The sequence below is a fragment of the Lingula anatina genome, chromosome 1 (genome assembly GCF_051362555.1).
Source record: "Lingula anatina isolate TDL-2025a chromosome 1, LinAna3.0, whole genome shotgun sequence".
Lineage (NCBI taxonomy): Eukaryota > Metazoa > Brachiopoda > Lingulata > Lingulida > Lingulidae > Lingula > Lingula anatina.
In genome coordinates this window covers 58,125,554-58,145,447 of record NC_141767.1, presented here as the reverse complement: position 1 = coordinate 58,145,447, position 19,894 = coordinate 58,125,554, and the positions used below count along the sequence as shown (strand labels likewise).

At 35.1% G+C, this 19,894-nt stretch overlaps 2 protein-coding genes across 3 annotated transcripts in view; one reads left to right on the top strand and one right to left on the bottom strand.

The window, feature by feature from the left end:
- Nucleotides 1–15,939, bottom strand: part of LOC106178122 (cilia- and flagella-associated protein 47) — a 35,392-nt gene extending 19,453 nt beyond the window's left edge. Inside the window, exons 1-38 of one of the 2 annotated variants that reach the window (XM_086999378.1) lie at nt 15,659–15,939; nt 14,817–14,971; nt 14,385–14,592; nt 14,193–14,239; nt 13,718–13,946; nt 13,241–13,410; nt 12,593–12,738; nt 12,053–12,313; nt 11,733–11,891; nt 11,390–11,609; nt 10,977–11,129; nt 10,731–10,834; nt 10,389–10,568; nt 9,985–10,088; nt 9,627–9,739; nt 9,324–9,457; nt 8,853–9,094; nt 8,461–8,583; nt 8,061–8,270; nt 7,861–7,929; nt 7,644–7,725; nt 7,281–7,378; nt 6,781–7,062; nt 6,425–6,629; nt 6,013–6,208; nt 5,671–5,762; nt 5,349–5,481; nt 4,848–4,947; nt 4,225–4,263; nt 3,459–3,633; nt 3,082–3,325; nt 2,414–2,638; nt 1,899–2,130; nt 1,545–1,740; nt 1,258–1,355; nt 884–1,000; nt 515–649; nt 61–324 (exon numbers count right to left, since the gene is read on the bottom strand). In XM_086999378.1, coding sequence (XP_086855504.1) covers nt 61–324; nt 515–649; nt 884–1,000; nt 1,258–1,355; nt 1,545–1,740; nt 1,899–2,130; nt 2,414–2,638; nt 3,082–3,325; nt 3,459–3,633; nt 4,225–4,263; nt 4,848–4,947; nt 5,349–5,481; nt 5,671–5,762; nt 6,013–6,208; nt 6,425–6,629; nt 6,781–7,062; nt 7,281–7,378; nt 7,644–7,725; nt 7,861–7,929; nt 8,061–8,270; nt 8,461–8,583; nt 8,853–9,094; nt 9,324–9,457; nt 9,627–9,739; nt 9,985–10,088; nt 10,389–10,568; nt 10,731–10,834; nt 10,977–11,129; nt 11,390–11,609; nt 11,733–11,891; nt 12,053–12,313; nt 12,593–12,738; nt 13,241–13,410; nt 13,718–13,946; nt 14,193–14,239; nt 14,385–14,592; nt 14,817–14,971; nt 15,659–15,814 — 6,096 coding nt within the window. In that variant the 5' untranslated portion in view covers nt 15,815–15,939. The remainder of the gene's footprint in view (nt 1–60; nt 325–514; nt 650–883; nt 1,001–1,257; nt 1,356–1,544; nt 1,741–1,898; nt 2,131–2,413; nt 2,639–3,081; nt 3,326–3,458; nt 3,634–4,224; nt 4,264–4,847; nt 4,948–5,348; nt 5,482–5,670; nt 5,763–6,012; nt 6,209–6,424; nt 6,630–6,780; nt 7,063–7,280; nt 7,379–7,643; nt 7,726–7,860; nt 7,930–8,060; nt 8,271–8,460; nt 8,584–8,852; nt 9,095–9,323; nt 9,458–9,626; nt 9,740–9,984; nt 10,089–10,388; nt 10,569–10,730; nt 10,835–10,976; nt 11,130–11,389; nt 11,610–11,732; nt 11,892–12,052; nt 12,314–12,592; nt 12,739–13,240; nt 13,411–13,717; nt 13,947–14,192; nt 14,240–14,384; nt 14,593–14,816; nt 14,972–15,658) is intronic. The other variant, XM_086999379.1, reaches the window with a different exon arrangement.
- A 305-nt stretch (nt 15,940–16,244) lies between these two features.
- LOC106178147 (dnaJ homolog subfamily B member 13) lies at nt 16,245–19,848 on the top strand. The gene is made up of 7 exons (XM_013561212.2): nt 16,245–16,417; nt 16,786–16,892; nt 17,220–17,381; nt 17,889–18,046; nt 18,173–18,305; nt 18,643–18,814; nt 19,043–19,848. Exons 1-7 carry the CDS (start codon nt 16,350–16,352, stop codon nt 19,194–19,196), a joined length of 954 nt encoding a protein of 317 aa, XP_013416666.2. The 5' UTR covers nt 16,245–16,349; the 3' UTR covers nt 19,197–19,848.
- The last annotated feature ends 46 nt before the right edge of the window (nt 19,849–19,894 follow it).

Sequence of the window (19,894 nt, the reverse complement as noted above, 5' to 3'; positions counted from 1 at the left end):
CAAAAAAAAAAAAAACTGTAAATTATACAGCTAAAAGAACCAGATAAGTTGAAATCTTACCTTTGGTGAAATATTGTTGACCTGTGTCTGTAAGTTGAAGACCAGTGTGGAACCAACAGATGACCCTGCTCTCCTCCCCACCAGTACCAACATAGCTTCTGTGGGTCTTAAAAAGCGGCTGGTGAAGTTGATGGCCAAGCTTAGGTTACTCTTGGGTGGAATGGTGACCACATCTCCCTTGGGAATGTTGAAGTCTCTGGCATCCCTCCCAGCCATTAAGCACTGGTATGTCAGAGGCTTGGCACTGGGGTTGCTCAACCGGATCTGTATGAAAGGGGGCAAATAACTGACTGACAATGTGACATGAGTGATTTGCTTGTAACAAATGATTTTCAAATTCAAACATAAAAAGATTTTAAGTGAATGATCCAAATAGAATGGAATGATCTAAATGGTATTTACCACTGAAAAAAATGTGTACAGGTAGGTTGATTTTGCAAGTTTGCCCACCTACCTGTCTCATGACTGTGGAGTGCAGACTTCCAGTGAATTCAATGCTGCTCTTTGGCAGATAGTGAGGCAGCTTCTGGTACAAATGTATACACAGCAGCAACAAATTGATAGGATTGGGATCTGTGATATCAATGGCCTAAAATGAAATTAAATAAAAATCTAATGTACGCAAAATTCATTTTAATTGACAAAAAAAGAATATATGTCAGCACAATGTGCATTATTTTCATAAAAACAATTTTGAGGGCAATTTGAGTAGATCTCCTTGGCCATCTTGAATTCTTGAAAAAAAAATTAACATTTATCTTGTAAAGTCAGTAAGTGAGGCAATATGATTACCCATACTGTATCATGAAATAAAACCTCTTACTTGTATGTCATAGTCCAGTCCAATGTACTTGATGGCATTGACCACTTTGAGAGCATTGTGTAGACACTGTTCTGCTGTAGTAGGACAGCTGTACATCCCTTGCAGGTGGGTCTTGATCTAAATATATATGTAAACCATAAATAATATGCAGTCTCCTAAAAGTAATTTGTTTTTCTTGGATTTTATAATTGTAAATGTATCACTTTCTTATTCATGTAATATTTGGCTTGAAGATCTCATTCATTATAAATGTTCTGACTAGGGTAATTTATTAAGATAAACCAAACTTTCATCAGTTAAATCTCTAAAAAATTGTTATTAAAAAGTATCTCCACTGACAGAATATTGCTGATATAGTATCTATAGTATCTTACCAAAAAGGGTACATATGCTCCCAGACATGCTCCAAGGACAAGGCCATCTAGCAAGTCAAAGTCAAAGTTGACAATCCATCTAGATGGTGGAACTCCACCTGTAGAGAAAGACATTCATAAAGATAATTTAAAAAATGTCTAATCTTCACATCTAACAACGAGTACCTACACTATCACTATAATCAATGGAAATATCCGTCTGTCAGTCTGCAAACACACACAATAGTATATTGACACATAATTACATTTTTAATCTATCCTTCTGCATAATTCCTGATCACACCCACCTTTTGGTGAACCATCCCAGATATGGTGCCTATACTGCTCATAGCAGTGGTTCAACCATGCCAGTACAATCCTCTCTCCCACACAGTACACATTGCTGGATAGAGGGTCTGGGTTCACAGTCGGCAAGGCATGGTGCTTGTCTGGTGCCTGCATGGTGCGGAACTGACGTGGGGTGATCCGTGACAGTACAAGGGTCTGAAATATATAAACAGGACACTGATTTTCAAACCTTGATAAATGTTAAAAAATTATTGCTAAAAATTTTTCTGTCATCATTTAGCAGTCTGCATCATGTCTGTCTGCACATAGGATGTATATGATGCACCTATTTGAAGAAGGCATTTATAAAGTACCTTGAGCAGTTGCAGCATCAAATCAGTCCAAGCTCTCTTGGACACAGCTTCAAACAGCTGGTCCTCCAGCATTTCTTCATTTTCTGTCCTGGGACCTGAATTTATCTGGTCTTCATCCTGTCCAGACATCTCCTGAGCTTTCATCTGTTTCTGTACTTGGATCCAGTGCTTGTAGTCCCCAGGGGTCATCAGGTACTCAGGCTTGATTGAGGCCACACTAGCGCCCTGGCTCCTGCAAGGAAACCACACATTTAAAATTAAGTTGTAAAAACTACCTTCTTCCATAAAATTTGCTTTTCATTGATGTATAACTACCAATGTTACATCCTTTTGTTAAGATTTGGTAATGAAAACATAGCAAACTCAATAATTTGAAATGCAACGTCTAAAGTTGGAAATTAGTCTATAAGAAAGCTACTCTCTTGAAATACAAAATAGAAATAAGCAAAACATCTAAACAATGAATCAACAAGCCATAAAAAGTGCTCTACCAGAACCATACATGTAAAGCTTACTTGAGGAATGTGAGGAGTGTTGAATGCTGCCAGTGTACTTGCAGTGCTCTCTCTGTGGGGTCAGAGGGCAGAGGGGCATTGATGGGAATACCAGGGACAGGACGCCCAGCCAGGTGTCCTATCATGTCATAGATTGTCTTGATTTCCTTCCTCAGGTTCTGTGCATCCCAACTACCAGCACCTTTCCTGTTACCACCAGTGTCTTTCTGGTTCTTGGCAACACCACTGGAAACAAAGTAATTTACACATGTTTATAATCAATTGCATATTTCATTATTGAACTGCATAAAATATGCAGCTATGCAGCTCTTAACCATGACTGAAGAAAAAAAAAGTCCCAACTAACTGTATCCTAATACAGGCCCGTAGCCAGGGGGGGGGGGGGGGTTCGGGGGGTTCGAAAGAACTGCCCCTTTTGCTGGGAAAAGGTCCACTCTGGGTAAAATTTGATCTAGGTACAGGAAGTTTTTGTGGGAAAAGGTCCACTTTTTCAGAAAAAGAACCCCCCTTTTGAAATTGCTGGCTACGGGCCTGCAATATAATACAAATTGGTTTATAATGGCTTTATTGACTAGGAAACATAAATAAGAAAGGAATTTCAGTTATATTCATCAACCACATGCAATTAGTACACTTCCTTTTAAAAATATCCTGATAAAGAAACTCACGCTCTCAAAGAGTATGGAATGACAATAGGATATGGTCCCCCAGGCCATCCCTGTGATGAGAACCATCTCTGTACAGCTAACAATACTTCAGAGTAAAATAATCCTTCCTCAGTATCTTCATCAGGGAACATGGCTGATCCTAGAGACCTGGAAGCAATGCCACGTCCTTTGCTATGGCGACTGGAGTCTGATGCCAACTTGACCATAGCGCCCTCTCTTGGGGAACTGGCACCTTCGTTGGTTTCTGCAAAAATTAAAAGATAAAACATTTGCAAGACAACCGAAACAACTGACCTCTAAAGATCTCAGCAACACTTGTATATTGTCACATCTGAGATTAAGACATAGGCTTAGTTGGAAATATTTTGTGTATTAACCTGTTAGTGACTGTGTAGAATCCTCATAACTGGAAGAGGACACCTCAAAGTTGGAGCTAGTGGCACTAGTGCTGGGTCTGCTGGCAGTGTGGGGAGTGCTGACTGGCACAAACACTGCCTCTCCTACATTCAAGCTCTCCTTAGACTCAGTTTTCTGACCTTTAAGTATAGTGCCCTGGAACAATAGAATAAACATATTTAGTTAAGAAGATCAATGATTCAATAACAGTGAAATAAAAGTAATATACAGATAAATGTTTTAGAATTACACAATCATTTAATGATCAAGTATATTAAGACATCTTTTCTTAAGCACAGCAGTTTAAATCATGGACCATAGTGCTATATACCAAACAAGACAATTTATCAGTTGAATTTTTAATTAGATGGTTTTACTATGTAGCCAAAAATAGCAGGTTCTCAAACACACAAGAGACAGCCAGATCTTAGAGCTGCAAATTTTAATGAAAGGTGTAAATAAAAAGCAGGTATCAAATGATCCTGCCCCTTACAAATAGTTCAGTAGAAAATAAGTCAGTCCTAATATTGAGATAAAAAAGAATAGATATGATGAGGTTTACTCAAAAGCCTGAAAGATTAAATTCAAGAGAAATAAAACAAGACACAAAAAGAAAACAATTTAGGTAAAGAAACCAAAAGCTGAAAGAGTACACATAAAGGTTAATATCATAAAATAAATATGTAAAATTAGTAAAATAATATGCACCAATTGTGGCATGGCTAACTGGAATCCCACTCCACCTACCTTCATCAAACGTTTACGTGGCAGAAGCATATGCCTTCCCTAAAACATCACATTAATTAAAGCTTGTGGTTTGTTAATGCTACATTATACATCAACCAGTTTTATGTGCAGTTTAGTATGAATATAAAATGTAAGGACTGTGAGATTACATGGCATTACTTGCACACGCAGAGCAGCGGTGTTTCATATTTCAATCACACTGCACACTGGAAAAATTATTATGCTTTTGACAAACTATAAAATGACTTTCCTATCATTTCTCTAAGATAATATTATAGAAGCAATACATTTTAAGCAATGAGATGTCCATTTTCTGCATGCAATTTATGCCCTGTAATCTTTTAACACCAAAATGTAAACACCATTTAAAATGCAAATTTACAATTAACACATAGCAGTACTAAGTGGTCACCGATAAACAAGTTATTAAAAATATAACAACACTGAGTAATTAGTTGCACAACACCTTATCAAGATGACATTGTGGTGCTCAAAAATAAACAAGCCCTGTGCAAAAGTTAAAAATCCTAGTATATCAACAACAAAACATTGAAAAAAAAAGCTAGTATTACTAACAATTTTCTCAAAAAAATTTCTCAATTTTCTCACAGTGTATCTCTTACCTGTTCACAGACAATCAGGTGGTCAGACCTGTGAGATGCTAGGAAGGGGTAAGCTGTAAACAGACTGTTGTCTGCTGTAGCTGTCACTGGAAGGCCAAAGCTGAAACAAATGCGCATAAGAAGTGTACTGAAAGAGCCAAAATAATGAAGAGGCCACTTTAAAAATGGTTGGCCATAGCATAAAAACTTTGTCTATTTTGGGCTTGGGTATATACGTAGAAGTCTACAAAAATGAAACAACTTATGGTCTAAAATGATGGCCTTTTTTCTGTATGATCAGAAGGTGGTCAAAAATGGAGGATGGATCAGCAAAGATAATATGGAAGAGTGTCAGAAAATATCTCTGGATCCACCTCTGATATATATTAGCCACTGATGATGTAACATGAAAATATACAGCTAGTTCACATAGTAATTACTAGTATACAACAACCAATAAAAGTGGCAGACATGCACCTTACTTCATGCCAGTCATTTATGAATGCTGATTACGGGACTAACCTATTTCCTTCAGAGTCAACAAACTTTAGGTCTGCAGTAAATGAAATGGGCTTTGGACTTGAGAAGACCACTTTACAGTTCAACTCAAATGGTTCTGCATCTGCTTTCTCTGCTGTGCTCACTGGTAGGAGTTCTATGATAAACAAATACAATAAAACTCTATTGTTTGTGCCTTTTTTGTATCAAGATTTTCAAAGCATGATTGATTCACTGTTTAACTTTATTACTGTGATTATTCTTATCCATCATCAATAAAATGAAAAGAAGGCAGTATTAACTTACAATGCAATATCCTAAGCAGTTTTACTTCAGGAAAAATTACCTTGTCCATCTTTAAATATCACAGTGAGAGGAGAAATCCTGCTGCCATCTTCACATTCAACCTCAGGTAGTTCCACATCCAGGACTGTTTTTCTACAAGAAGATTTGATTACAATTTTGAATTCCACTGACAGGGTAATAACAATGCATAACTGCATATTACAAAAGTACACAGATGCTACCGGTTTAAGACAATCTATCCAATCTGGCATAACTCAAACATGTGATTGTATAATAAATAAGCTTATCAGTCATGTTAATACATGCAACCAAGTATATCAACAGATAACACCTGTTGCATAAATGCAAAAAAAAATTCTTAATTCACAGTAAATCTACTCACCTGTTGTAATCAGTGGCAAAGATTTTAAATTCAGCTGACACATCAGTGGTCAGTGGTACAGGGGTCAGTACCAGGGCCAAGGGGTCAAACCACACTCTGGGAGACTTGAGCTCTCCTGACAACTCCAGAAAACTATATGGTTTCTCCTCATCATTTATAATGATTGGGACTTGGATTTCATACTTTCCTGCTTTATCTGAAGAAGAGCAAAAAGAAGAAAAAGCACATTAAGGTCTATTTTATGTTTAAAAACAAACAGTTTTTCTTGCTTACAGGTGTCTTTGACAGATCCAAGACTAATTGGATCATAAAAAGAAAGAAGTGAATAATTGATATCACATTACTTTTACCATAATCTATTCTTCTTCTTTTTTTACAGCATTATTGAGGGTTTAGCAATCCAATCCCTTACTTGGGCAGAAGAGCACTCCCAGTGACTGTGTCTGTCCTGGTTCCAGAGTTCCTTCAATGAGATTGTTGTCCTGGTAGTTGAGGTATGGCATGCCACTGCTGTGCAGGAACTTGAATATACCTCTATCAAGTATTCGGTTTGTATCGCAGGAAACATCAACTGTCCATTTAAGAGTTTTATCACTGTTGTTTATGAACAGAGTGCCCTAAAAAAGAGAAGAGAAATATGATATAATAACACATATTTTGCATGACACAATGAAGAAATGAATACTATTACTCCATGTTTTATCCCTAATATTAAAAACAGCCACCCACTATATTTCTGAATGTGCCCCTTGGTTACCATAAACTGACCTTGTTCTGTCCTAATCCAGAGCCCGATGCCTGGTCAGTGAACCCATTTGGGAAAGTAAACTCCAGTTTACTGTGAGATATCTGAAATGGCTGCCTCAGCGCTGTAGCGACCACTTTACGCCTTGGTGTTGCTATGGTGACATGAATTGGTTTGGGGTTGATGATGTGTTCTATGGTATTCTTGGCAGATGGTGCTGGGGTTGGAGGGAATGGTGTCGGTGCAGGGGAAGGTGCCCCTGTAGCATTCACAACCACTGGGATGATGAAATCATATGAAGCCACCTGAGAAACATAACAAGAGTTATTAATATAATAAAACAGGTTCAGTAGCAAGAAATAGCTCTTTGTTGGTTTATAGTTTGCTACACACATTTATATTTCAAAAACAGTTTATATACTTCTTGAAAATTTCAAAAATCAAGAAAATGTGCATATAGCTGTCTCCAAGCACTGTGTATCCAACATATGGAAGACAATATAGTAATTCAGGCTGTGCTTACCTCTGTGGGTGTAAAGATAAGTTCAGCTTCCACTTCCTCCTGTCCAGCCAGGGTCACAGTGTGCATGCCAGGGTTTAGGAGTTCAAAGGTCAGGTCCTCTGTTAGACAACGAGAAAATCATAAGATTTAATTTTCCATATCAAATGGTAGCTATCATTAAACATTTATCAAATAACACCATTTGTAATAGTAAGTAAATTTGGCATTCCTATTTGATCCATAAGTTTTGATGTATCTATCAGAATGATAGCATGATACAGTTAAAAACAAATATAATAATTTGTTTTTTTACTTACTATTATCATAATTCCATTTTATGAACAGATTATATTTTTGCAACTGTTACAGAAAATATTGTCCTACCTGGTGTTTGATTGTTAGGAAACCTGAGCTTGAAGTCAGTGTATCTTGACAAATCAAATTCAACCTTGGCCTCTGTGTGTGTCTGCAAAATTGTAATATGCTTTGGGTTATACAAACTTTTTATTTTCACTATTATTAGATTGGGCTCAAAAATACAAAAAACAACATTTCTGAAGGTGCATAACTGTGATTAGAAAATACCTTAGTCAAAACTCACCTTGTTTTTCACTTTGAAATTTGTCACAGATGATGATCCCACATATACCCCTCCAAGATTGAAAGAACTCTGAAAATTTGAATAAAGAATTTTAATTTTAAAAGATTTTTAAAATTACAAGCGCTCATTTGAATGTTTCACATGTCTTCCAAATTTAACATACACTATTTGACTGTCACAATAATAAGATATCAACCAACCATGTCAATATCCACGCAAGGTGGCTCCACTGTTCCCCCCATCCTGAGTTCCAGCGTCTTCCAGCCCCTTATGGCCACTTGAATCTTGGTGTCAAACTTCATCACAGCATGTGGCATCAGGGCAATCAGCAACTCAGCATTTCCTCCCACAGGCACAACTCCATGAGCTGGGCTGATTATCATGCCTTCAAATGGGTTGGGATCCAAGACCTAAAACAAGAAAAATAAATTTTCACATCAGAAAGATATGGGAATGTTAATTTAACTAGGTCAAATAATGGTGCACTACCTTGAAAAGTTTGGTAAATATGACACAGATGAATACTATTAGTTTATAAAACGGTTCGTGTGAAATTCATCTTTACATTTTGCAAACTCTATCAGAGATAGACAAACCTACCTGGAAGTAGGCATGGTGCTGGCTGTTGTTGTGTAGTAAAGCTCTCCTCACAGTGGACATATGTAGAGGGACCTGGCCAAATAACACTCTTCTCTCTATGAACTGCACATTGGTAGGACCAAACTGAAAGGATACAAAATATATTACTTTTAAGTGGATTTATACTGCTCCTGTTACTGAAACATCATTTCCTCCACTTTTCCTTCCTTTCACAGATTATTTATATTTCACAATTCTGATTTTTATTTGAGCAAAACAAACATACTGATCCATGTCATTTTCTATAAAATATATCAAAAGCAAATCAGAGAAGGAAAACTTATAGCACCAGTAACTTTGTTGAAGCAGAATCTCTCAAGAAATGAACCATGCTAGCATGCCATCAAGTCTACCTCTGCTTTACACTTGAGATGGAGCCCATTTCCTCCGTGTACTTGTAGAGCAAACTTTCCATCATCAGGAGCCATGAAGGATGGATGGAACACCACCTCACAGTCCAGATCTGTAAAAGCATCCACAGTCCCTGTAGCAGGACGGATGGAGAAAGCCGTGCCCAGTTCCCCCAGTATGGGCTGCCATGTGAACTCAGCTGGGTAGTTTAAGACATTGGACAGGGTGATGATCCCACGGAAACCTAAACATCATGAAAGCTTATTCATTAGTTCACAAAAATACTGATGTCCTGTTCTCCTCATCATCCATTCCTACAAGCCTTTTTTAACCACTTCCCCAACATGTAATGCAACATGTATACAAGATGTAAAGTTAAATCTGTCAACATACAGATAGGAAATGAATACTAATAATCAATCTTCCAATGCTGTGCAAATGTTGTGAATAGAAAGCCTTGAATCACTACTTACCAGCTTCAGCAGGCAGCCCTTGGGATGGTGTGAGGAGAAGCTCATTTGTAGACAGATGTAAAGCTACAGGCACAACATCAGCCAGAACTATCACATGATTCTTGTAAAATCCATTTATGGTATAGTCAACAGATCTGGGGAAAAAGAAATACAGTTGTGTTTTTCAGCTTTAAACTTATATTTCCCTTGATTAATAATCCTTTTAGATTAAAAATAAAAATTCAAAATCAAACCTTTTGTTGTTGCAGTGTAATTATCAAAAAGAATACAATTTTATGCATTTCAAAATATACTAATTTTTACCTTTGGAATTTCCCCCTTGTGTTTGATTCAAATATGATGGGCACTTTAGCCCTAGACATAGGAGGCACCACCTGTGACAAGGGACTGGTTTGACGCAGTTCACGGCAGTCAATCTGAACAAAGGATATATATATAATATATTACTGAATTATGTAACTTTAATGGCTGCCATAACCCAAAAATCATTACATCTCCATTTTTTAATTTGCAAGCCTGAAAATGTATACAACCATTTTCATCAATTAAAAGACATTAGCCCATAAAAGGAAATATGAAAAGTCCAAACAACAGTCATGCATTACTACTTTGACACTGTTTTTAACACATATGGAGGAAAATAAGACTAAATGCTACATACCTCCACCACAACATGGATGTATTGGTCCAAATTGTTCACAATATTCAAGTCTTTAGTGTTGTTAGATCTAAGACAGACTTCTTCAAAGTCAATTGTTGGTGGACCTGTAAAGTAGCATTGATGTTTCAATCTTAACACTTAAATCAAAACCTAAAAATTTCAAAAAGCAAATTTCAATAAGCAAATGTTTACATAATATAGTGACATAAATAAAAATATCACGACATTCATCCCCCCCCCCCCAAAAAAAAATTATTATAATAAATAGACACACAAATATTTACATTGACAAATGAAAGAAAAAAGAAAATCAAAATTCTGTTACGTTTCTTATCAAATTGGATGGAAATACATGTAAAAATTCATTTTTAAAAATCTTAACAATACGAAGAATGCCAATTTACCAATAACAACTTGATGCAATTGTTGTGGACTGAGCCACATGGAGCAGTCTGCTTTCTCTTGTGGTGTTATAGGCACTGCATTCAGTCCCTCCTTGACTTTCTTCTGAGTTACCATCATTTCTGACTGAGCAAGATGTTTGGAGCTAAGCACCTGCCAGTTGGTGTTTGGAGGTACAGCAGCTGTAAGACATTAACAGAAAATAGCATGACTCAGAAACGATTTCTTTAAATTGAAGTAAAAACAAGCAGTTTCAGTAAAACATAGCGTTGACACACTTTTAACCAAGTGTAATCACTGCCTACTGAGTCTTTAACAATACATGTATGTCATTTTTCACTTACGTGGAGTATCTGGTCTTATTTCCTCCTGTGTAAGTTTCTTGGGTTTTATTCCTGCTGCAATCTTAATCCCTATGTCCTCCTTGTTGTTTGTTTCAATAAACTCCCTAAAGAAATAGAATATATTGGTTAGAATTTGTTAATTTTTGAATAATACATTCACTCATTTCTAAATCAGTCCACATAACAGTAAGTGATAACACAATCAATATTCTGTGGAAAAATCATTATCTCATACTGATCACTTACTTTGTTTTCAGTCTGTTGATTCTGTTTTTTCTCATCTCCTCCACACAGTCAACGTAATATTGCTTGTGTGATTCCAGTGCCTTAGTTTCCTCATCTGTGTAAGCATAGTCTGGGTCCACAAAATTGTAACGCTCCATTTTAGTGAAAATGGTCCTGAATAAGAAATAAATTATGAAATTCTGTCAAGTTTGTGCAGTTGTTATTTATAACTACTAGGCATGAGCAACATTACATGTATTGTGATATGTTCACAATAAAAAAAAATTCTCAGTAACTTGTTTTCAGCTTCCTTGGGCTAAAAACATGCAGAGAACACTTGAGAGAAAAATAAGAAAACCTGACAATAAAGCAGCCAAACAGTATTTATACATCTCGAAAAACACTCATTTAACATTAATGCTACCTTAGCCTACCTGTATTCTTTGTGTCTTTCTGTTGGTCTGATGCTTCCAGCTCGGTCATTTGGAAAAGCCACATAGGTGGTTTCATCATCAAATGCTCTGTTTGTCTTGATTTTGTGCAGCTTTGTTCCTTTTGAGTTGAGCAGTGCTGCCCTCTGTTGGTGTTTTTCTGCTGTTTGGAAGGTGGTGTCCACAAACTGGCCAACTTCACCAACAACCTTTGGAGTGATTCCTTAAGAGATAATGACATTTAATTTTATTTAATTATTATAACAAATAATAAATGGGAAAAATAATTTTGTTGCCTTTTTTGTAGAAAACTATTACAAACTGGCTACTGGATTTACTTAATTACCTGGGTTAAACTTTGGCTCCCTTTTGATAGTAACTGGATCACTTCTTCCTACCATGGAAAGTGGCATACAGTGAATTGGTTCCAAATGTGCCAAAAACGGATTCTTATTGTCTGCCACCTGGCCAATCACTTCCAACTGCATCTTTTGCTTAAAGGTACCTAAAAATACAAAAGTAGTGAAATTATTGCTTCAGAAAACATTTGTAAAATTTTGAACATGCGGTTTCAACATGAATAATACTGTATTAATATCCATGCATACCAAGATAAGCATCAAAACTATTGGCTTTAGTGTTTGGTCAAAAGCCAAATACACTTACCAACTTGGTTTGGTGTGAATGAAAATATGATATCCTGTGCTTGACCAGGCCCTATTTTACCATTGGGAGGCCTGGCACTGAAGTGAGCAATTCTCTTGAACTGGTACGTTACAGGAAGAATCATATTCTCATTTCTGAGATTGCAAAGTGCATCAACATGTTCACCCACTGGACATTCTTCAAAATCAAATTTGGTCTGTGGACTAAGTACCAGCTGCACTGGCAAAGCAGTGCCTGTCAAGGCAATCTCCAAAGCAGCACCTATAAAAGAAAAAAAATAGGATGAAGTGATAACTATGTTTAGAACATGACAGATATATGGTGAATTCAAAGGGGGTCTATTCAAAGGGAGTCTATGTTAATATAGTCAAAATGATTTTACAAGAAAGACCAGTTTTCGAGAACTTTTGGAGGAGGTTAATCTGTTTAATTCAGTTCATGTTTGGGGTAAATGTGTATGTGTCAGATGACAATGTCAGAGACATGGATGTGGGTGATCAGAATATAAATACCAACCTTTTTAACTGTATAATACATTACCTTCTACATTGCTCCTCTCTGTTTTACCATCTTCATTTTGAAACCCTTTGCTACTTCCAATCATCTGTATCTTCATGAAGAGAGCAAAGTCTTTCCTAGGTGATGGCTTCTTTGTGCTTTTGTAGCCTTGCTTGGAAGGATTCCACCTGTCAATCAGATTATTAGTCAGATTACATTTCACAAAAAAAAAGAAGATTGATTCTTAGACAGAACTAACCAACAGACATTTAACAACTTGCAAAAAAAAGAGACTCCAGGATTAGACTGATTACGCTCGTATTTATGTAGACAAAACAAAGAGCAATAAATGATTATACAGATTGTTTAAAGTTAACCTGCATTTTCACCAAATATAACTCCAAGTAACACTAAATTAGTTTTTCAGTTAAGAGACAAAAAATACAGAAGTACGAAACACACCAAATCTCTATGATGCACAATGAAACTGTGATAACTTTTGGAGAAATAATGTCCTTATGCTGATTTTTTAAAAAATCAACCTATTGTAGGACAAACAGGGATGTATTGGATTACTATAGTAAACTTTTTTGAACACCTGCATATAAGTACTATACATGTCTGCACTCTTTTATGTAATCTACACTAAAAAAAATTATTCAAGAGGAAATTAAATTGTGGTATAATTACCTTGGACTAAACCTAAAGAAAATGGGTATCTTCTCATATGGTCCTAGCATTCCTTGAGTAGGAATGGCAGTCACCAAGGAAGTAAGTGGGTTAATATAACCACATGGAGTTTCTGTTGGGTCATGATTGCTTGCAAGTGATGCCACTGTGCTCTTAGATAAGTCTACACCCTAGTAAAATGTAAATTTTACAGATGTTGTAGTCATAGAGCAGCTGATGGAAAATATGAGTGTTGTTTTCATGTATATGATGTACTGGTATTACAAGAACCTGTACATGTACATTTTCATTATCCTAGATTTGAATGTATAACATTATAAAAAAGTAAGTATTCACTGGAGCATATCTGCCATTCAACTGTAAAAAGTCCAGCTACATAAAATATACATATTGCAAAAGGAAAATAATGTTAAATTGAAATGGGACAAAATTCATTATTCAGTTTTATAGTAATTATATCATCCATAATTTACTTACTGTTTCTTGTCCCACTGCATCTTCATCTAAAACTGCCACAAACTTAACAGGCTCAGGACCATTGTTGATAAGAAAAGCACTCTCAGTTTTGTCAGTGCCATAATAGGTGGGGCCAAACTTGACACACTCCACTGGAGCTTCATTTGTGGTAGAGACCAACTCAAGAACACCCTCAACCACATTGCCTTGGATAACCAAATGGGTGCTCTCTTGACCCTCAAGTTTGACTCTGTTAAAAGAATATGATGCACAATGAAACTGACTGATATCACTGTAATTTAAATTGAATAATATAAGAAATATGCTACTGTAATGATTGTAATCCCTTGTATGCAAGGATATTTATATATTTATCATCTTCTTTGGTATGTAGTTACTGTAGTGCTTTTCCCCAACCACTTCTAGGAATTTAACTTTATTTAATTATTGCTCTCTCATATTTACTATTCAATTTTTATTTTTTATAGAAACTCACTTTGCCTCTTCTTGGAAGCTACCTGACTGCTTGGTGACATATTCAATCTGAAATTAAATCAACAAATATCTTGATAATGTTCTTAAGTTTTTCTCTTTTATCAATGTTATCTTCTATAGCAAGATGGGAATATTCTTTGAACTACAACTTACATGAAAATGGTTTAGTTTGCTCATATTACTTGTTTGTTACCTTAATGCTCTGTGCACTTCTTGGAGGTACAGTCCCACTGCTTGGTATAATGGAAATTGGTTTCTCTCCAGCATACTTGATTTTGAATTCCCCACATTTGGTCCCATGATTGAACAATGATATTTCTTTGGCTATCACTTTACTGCTGGCAACCACATTGCCAAAGTCTACAGGTCCTTCTAGTTGCAGCATTGGCTTGGATGGTATGCTATATCAAAACAAAATCATATGTAGGGATATGAAAAATAAAGTATTTCAAACAGTGCATAGGACTCCTGTTCACTACAGACATATTCCTGTTCAAACCAAATTATTTCCACACACAACCTGCATGATAAGTCAAATTCTACTGGTAGTCTCATGAACTTTGTAAATTTGCAAACTGTATACCAAAGTATACACATTTAGCTATGTGTGAAGAAATACACCTACCCAACCAATGGGATTTCAACACCTTCCCCATCTACAGCAAGAAGCATTCGATCCTTATAATCCTTTTCTTCTGTGGGGTCAAATTCTATTATTGCTTGCACCTCAAGTCCTGGAGCAATCGGTTTTTCCGGATTTTTGGCCTTCATCCTAAAAACCTAAAAAACAACAATAAAATATGTTATCAAATGTTTCGATCTATCAAAACTATCTATATATTCATTAAGTTGGTTGCGTGCCAATCTCCACACTACCTATGAATTTCAGTTAATTCTATTTGATTTAATTGAACAGAAGCATTGGAAGTGTTTCTTCATTGTCATTTGTTTCCCTTTCACTAAATATAGATTAATTGTTTCAATCATAGGATTAGCTTTAGTCTTTTTTTAATGACTCCAATTCATTGTTTAAACCTTCTAAGCATGCTAAGTTTAGGGTACATCATGTTTTTTCTAAATTCAGTTATGTGATTGTTTTAATCAATGTCTCTGTTATTCATCTAATCAATTACAGTAGGCTGTCAATTAAAACTGTTTTTTTTTTTTTTCACAAGAAAATTTTGAGAGATGAGGTCACTGCAGGGGTGAACATAACAAAAACTGTTAAGCATTTTTGCATAGTCTACGTTTAGTCCGCCCAGCTGATATTTCTTTTTCCTTGACAGTTGTTAAATATTCATTTAATCGAATGATTTTCTTAGGATATAGTTGTTGATTCAAACCATTTTTAAATACTCAAATAACTTGTCAATACACAGATATTTTGCTTGCAATTTAAACAAATTTTAACTACCTCTACTTCTTAGGTCTATATAACTGACTTAGTTTTCGCACATGTCACTTTACCTTAGAGTTTGGTCCGTAGAAACGGAGAGTTTTGCTGGTTTTGCTGACATTTTTCACCGACACAGTGACGCGGTAGGTTTGATTCGGTTCGCTGTCATAAAACTCCACAACAGGCGGGTTGATTCTAACCCCGTTTATATCATTCTCCATTGCCATTGCTTGTGTTGGAAAGTGGAATAATTTACATTACCATCTTACTTTGAATCTAAATTGCATATTATCAAAGTAAATAACATCCACTACAATCCCATTTGAAAGGTTTTGGTTGTAATCAAAGCTGATATCTGTTTTGCAATTAGATTCGTAAAAGTGTAGGTAGTATGGATTGCCTTTAAGATGTAAAGCTGCAGAATTAAATATATACCACACATTTTAAATTTATAAATATAAAGTAAACTATATAAATTGATATTTATTTTAGGTGTAATTGAGCAAAATTTAGTAATAATTTTTTTCAAGAATTTACGTTTAGCTTTTAAAAAATAACTTCTGTGAGATGAGCTTTGATTGGATAATATGGTTTCACGGCCATTGTCATAGTTTATTTGATTGTCCAATGAAAATTGATTTCGTATTGAAGCCTTGGTTTTCGGTTGCTAAGTTTTCCGCCATATTGGAAGTAAATACACAGGCCACATGTAAACGTAAACACAAGGAGATCTTACTGAAGTCTGTCACCACAATTTTCTCTATGGGTCAAGATTACTATAGCGTCTTGGGCCTCTCTCGGAGTGCTGCAGATGCTGATATAAAGAAGGCGTAAGTATCTCAGTAAAAACTGTCTTTTTGACACGTGGTTAGTAAATTAAGTTAGAAACTTATGATTGTTTAGACGGGCTCTTAATGAATGTATATACCAAAGCGCGGATCACAGATACACTTATAACTGCTAAAACTTTTTTACAATTGCTGTTTACCATGTAAAAGCAATGTGTACTATAATTTTAAAGAGATTTTAGTAACTAATTTATCCATATTTACAGTTTAAAAAATGTGAAGACGATAGTTTATGACACACATTTACAATTAGTTTAAATTAATTTAATTTTAAAATTTCATCATTGCACAAAGATATTTTGCTCAATCAATACATAAATATTTATTACTTATAATTATATTAACTTCAGCTACCGGAAATTAGCACTGAGATACCACCCAGAGAAAAACTTTGGTGATCAAGTGGCTGCAGAAAAATTCAAGCACATTGCAGAAGCTTATGATGTGTTATCTGATCGTAAGTCTTTTTGACTAGACATTATTTTTACCAAAATAAGTTTACCACTAGTCAAAAAGACAGAGACATTTGTGAAAAAAATGGTTGTTAAGAAATTTAGAAACAGGCACAGAATCCATAATGGTAAAAATGGCAACCGACAAAAAATATATTGATCTAGAAATACAGTGTTTGTAATGAGGAAAAAATAAGTAAAATTTTGATCCAAATCCATTTTGATGTAAGTACTATATTGTTAAAATGAGTTGCCACCACTGTCTTTCAGACAATTATTTATATAATCCGTAATTTGCATGTAAATGTCCATGTGCATTCACATGTTTTCAGCAAGAAAGAGGGCAACTTATGATCAGTTTGGTGAGGAGGGCCTGAAAGGTGGAGTTCCACAAGGCAGTGGAGAGTCTGGAGCATGGACACAAGGGTACACCTTCCATGGCAATCCAGACAAAGTCTTCAGAGACTTCTTTGGTGGGGATAATCCCTTTCAAGGTAGGTACATCATTGTGTTGTTAAGTGAAAAATACAAAATTTAATGACAAAATTACTAAATCACAGATTGAACCATGTATCAATAAGGACCTGTATCAATGAAAAAGACCTCTTGAATCATCATGGCCATGTCCTATCCAGAGGGAGGACTTAACAAGAAAATATTTTTATACTGCACTTTTCAATGAGTTGTGCCTGTGTATGAATTTCAAGTTTTTTAAACAAAAATGTTCATGGTATCTAAACTCATTTTTTCTTTCTTTTAAGAGATATTTCAAATAATTTTAATAGATGAAATCTTACTTCCTTTAAACACTATATCTTTTTATACAAACATTGGATACATCCTAAAAAAAGTTTGCAAAGAGTACAATGAACCTTTTTTATTTAATTATAGGGTGCATTTTTTTCTATATTTTTTTTAAATCATTGAATATTAACTTTAATGAAAAGCTGCATTACCAAGCACTTAACGACCTGCTATGTACGTCCAATTTTCTTTTTCAGAGTTTTATGATCGTGTAGATGGAGACATGGTTATGGGCTTTGGTGGACTTCATGGCAGAGGTGCCAAGAAAAAGGATCCTCCAATTGAAAGAGACCTTGCTTTATCCTTGGAAGAAACATTCCATGGTTGCACTAAGAAGATGAAGATATCTAGAAGAGTAGGATTTACATTTCATAATTTTTCATATGGTTAATGTTATTTTTAGTATCTTTATTGTACAGAGTATTAAATTTTAAACTTTGTGTAAAATAAATTTTTAATAAAACTGTTTGCTTTTCTAAAGGTGATGAATGAAGATGGTCACACTTCTAGTATCAGAGATAAAATATTGACCATCACAGTTAAGAAGGGCTGGCTACCAGGAACAAGGATAACATTCCAAGAGGAAGGAGACCAAGGACCAAATAATGTACCAGGTGAATAAATGAGTGTTGCTTCTTCTTTTTTTGATTTTCACTTTTTTTTGCCAGAAGTCTTAAGATTAGTTGTTCAGTCTGCATTAACATTCATCCTGGGTGATTTTACATGTGGAGAGTAAGGACACGAACAAATTATAATTGATAATGTTTTCTGTGATTATGATTCAGGCATCAATTCTTTCATTCCATAATGAAGGGCCTCAGACCCATATTACAGTTAAACTTATATACCTGTGAGTACTGAAATACACAAATAAAGATATATTGAAAAACAAATCACATAGCCTATAGAGTTAAGATATCCGAGTTAACTGTGCACCTGTATTTATTTCAGCTGACATTGTCTTCATTGTAAAAGACAAACCTCATCCAAGATTCCGCAGGTCTGGCACTGATCTTATTTACACTGCAAAGATTCCCCTTGGCCAAGCTTTGACAGGATGTACAGTGGAAGTCACTACACTAGATGAAAGGATACTTAACATCCCAATCAATGATATTGTCCAGTAGGTTTTTCGTTTTAGTGTTGAAAGCACATCTTTTTTTAAAGAAAAGGCAATAATCAGAGAAGCCATTTGATTCTTATTATTGTCTTTATATTTGAGCCTAGATTAAAAAATACCTTTTTAATGCACATTTTACAGGTAATATGCTTTTTCCATGTGAATTTATTTATATTGACTATTGAATGAGAACAAATGTTAAGTTTGAAATAATTTTCTTTTTTTCTTCAGTCCTGGGTATACAAAAAGAGTTCCGACAGAAGGGATGCCCATTTCTAAAGACCCAAGCCAAAAAGGAGACTTGATCATAGAATTCAATATAGAATTTCCCAGGCAACTGACACCTGAAAAGAAGGACTTGATCAGAAAAGCTCTTCTCCATTGAGCCTTCAAGCAATTCTGTACAAGACACTACTACACTAACATTTGATTTATAGACTACAATTACATTGCTTCAGATATTGTAAATAGAGCTGTAAATGTATCTTGTAAGTTGTTTGTACCAGAACTAATCATGGCAATATTTTTAACTCTACCAATAGGCTAAATTTGGCCTAAGTACTCCTAAATTGAGTTTAATCTGAGCATAAAAAATAAATGTTTTGTAAATATGCATTTTGATGTTTGAAATGTACCTTTTATTATAATAAAACTAATAACAAAGATTAAATATATCATGTTTATAAAATGAACTATGGTCAACACATGCTCAATATTTTTCTTCAAAATCATACTGTGAAGCTGAATGCATGTTCTGAAAATATTAATAGCTTATAACGTTAAAATACACCATACTTTGGGTATGTTTGTTCTTATGCCATTCAACCGAATGCTTATAACTGTATTCACAAAGGCAAAATGGCAATACCATGTGCTACATACTTGTACCAAAGGCAAATAATTACTTATGATTTGGCACTAACTTAAATGTTTGATGCCTAATTAAATTGCCAATATTCCAACTTTTAAAAGATAAATATATTTAGACAAATATTGTTAATAAAATTCAGTCCGAGTTGACTGCAATGATGACAGCATTTTACTTTTATCTGTGCCTGAAGCAAGTTGACCCAAGATTTATTT

What these genes read in the sequence shown, in the direction of transcription:
- LOC106178147 (XM_013561212.2), top strand. Translation starts at nt 16,350, where the DNA reads ATGGGTCAAGATTACTATAGCGTCTTGGGCCTCTCTCGGAGTGCTGCA. An exon ending in GATGCTGATATAAAGAAGGC is followed by an intron (nt 16,418 to 16,785) that starts GTAAGTATCTCA and finishes TATTAACTTCAG; the next exon opens with CTACCGGAAATTAGCACTGA. An exon ending in TGGGGATAATCCCTTTCAAG is followed by an intron (nt 17,382 to 17,888) that starts GTAGGTACATCA and finishes TTTCTTTTTCAG; the next exon opens with AGTTTTATGATCGTGTAGAT.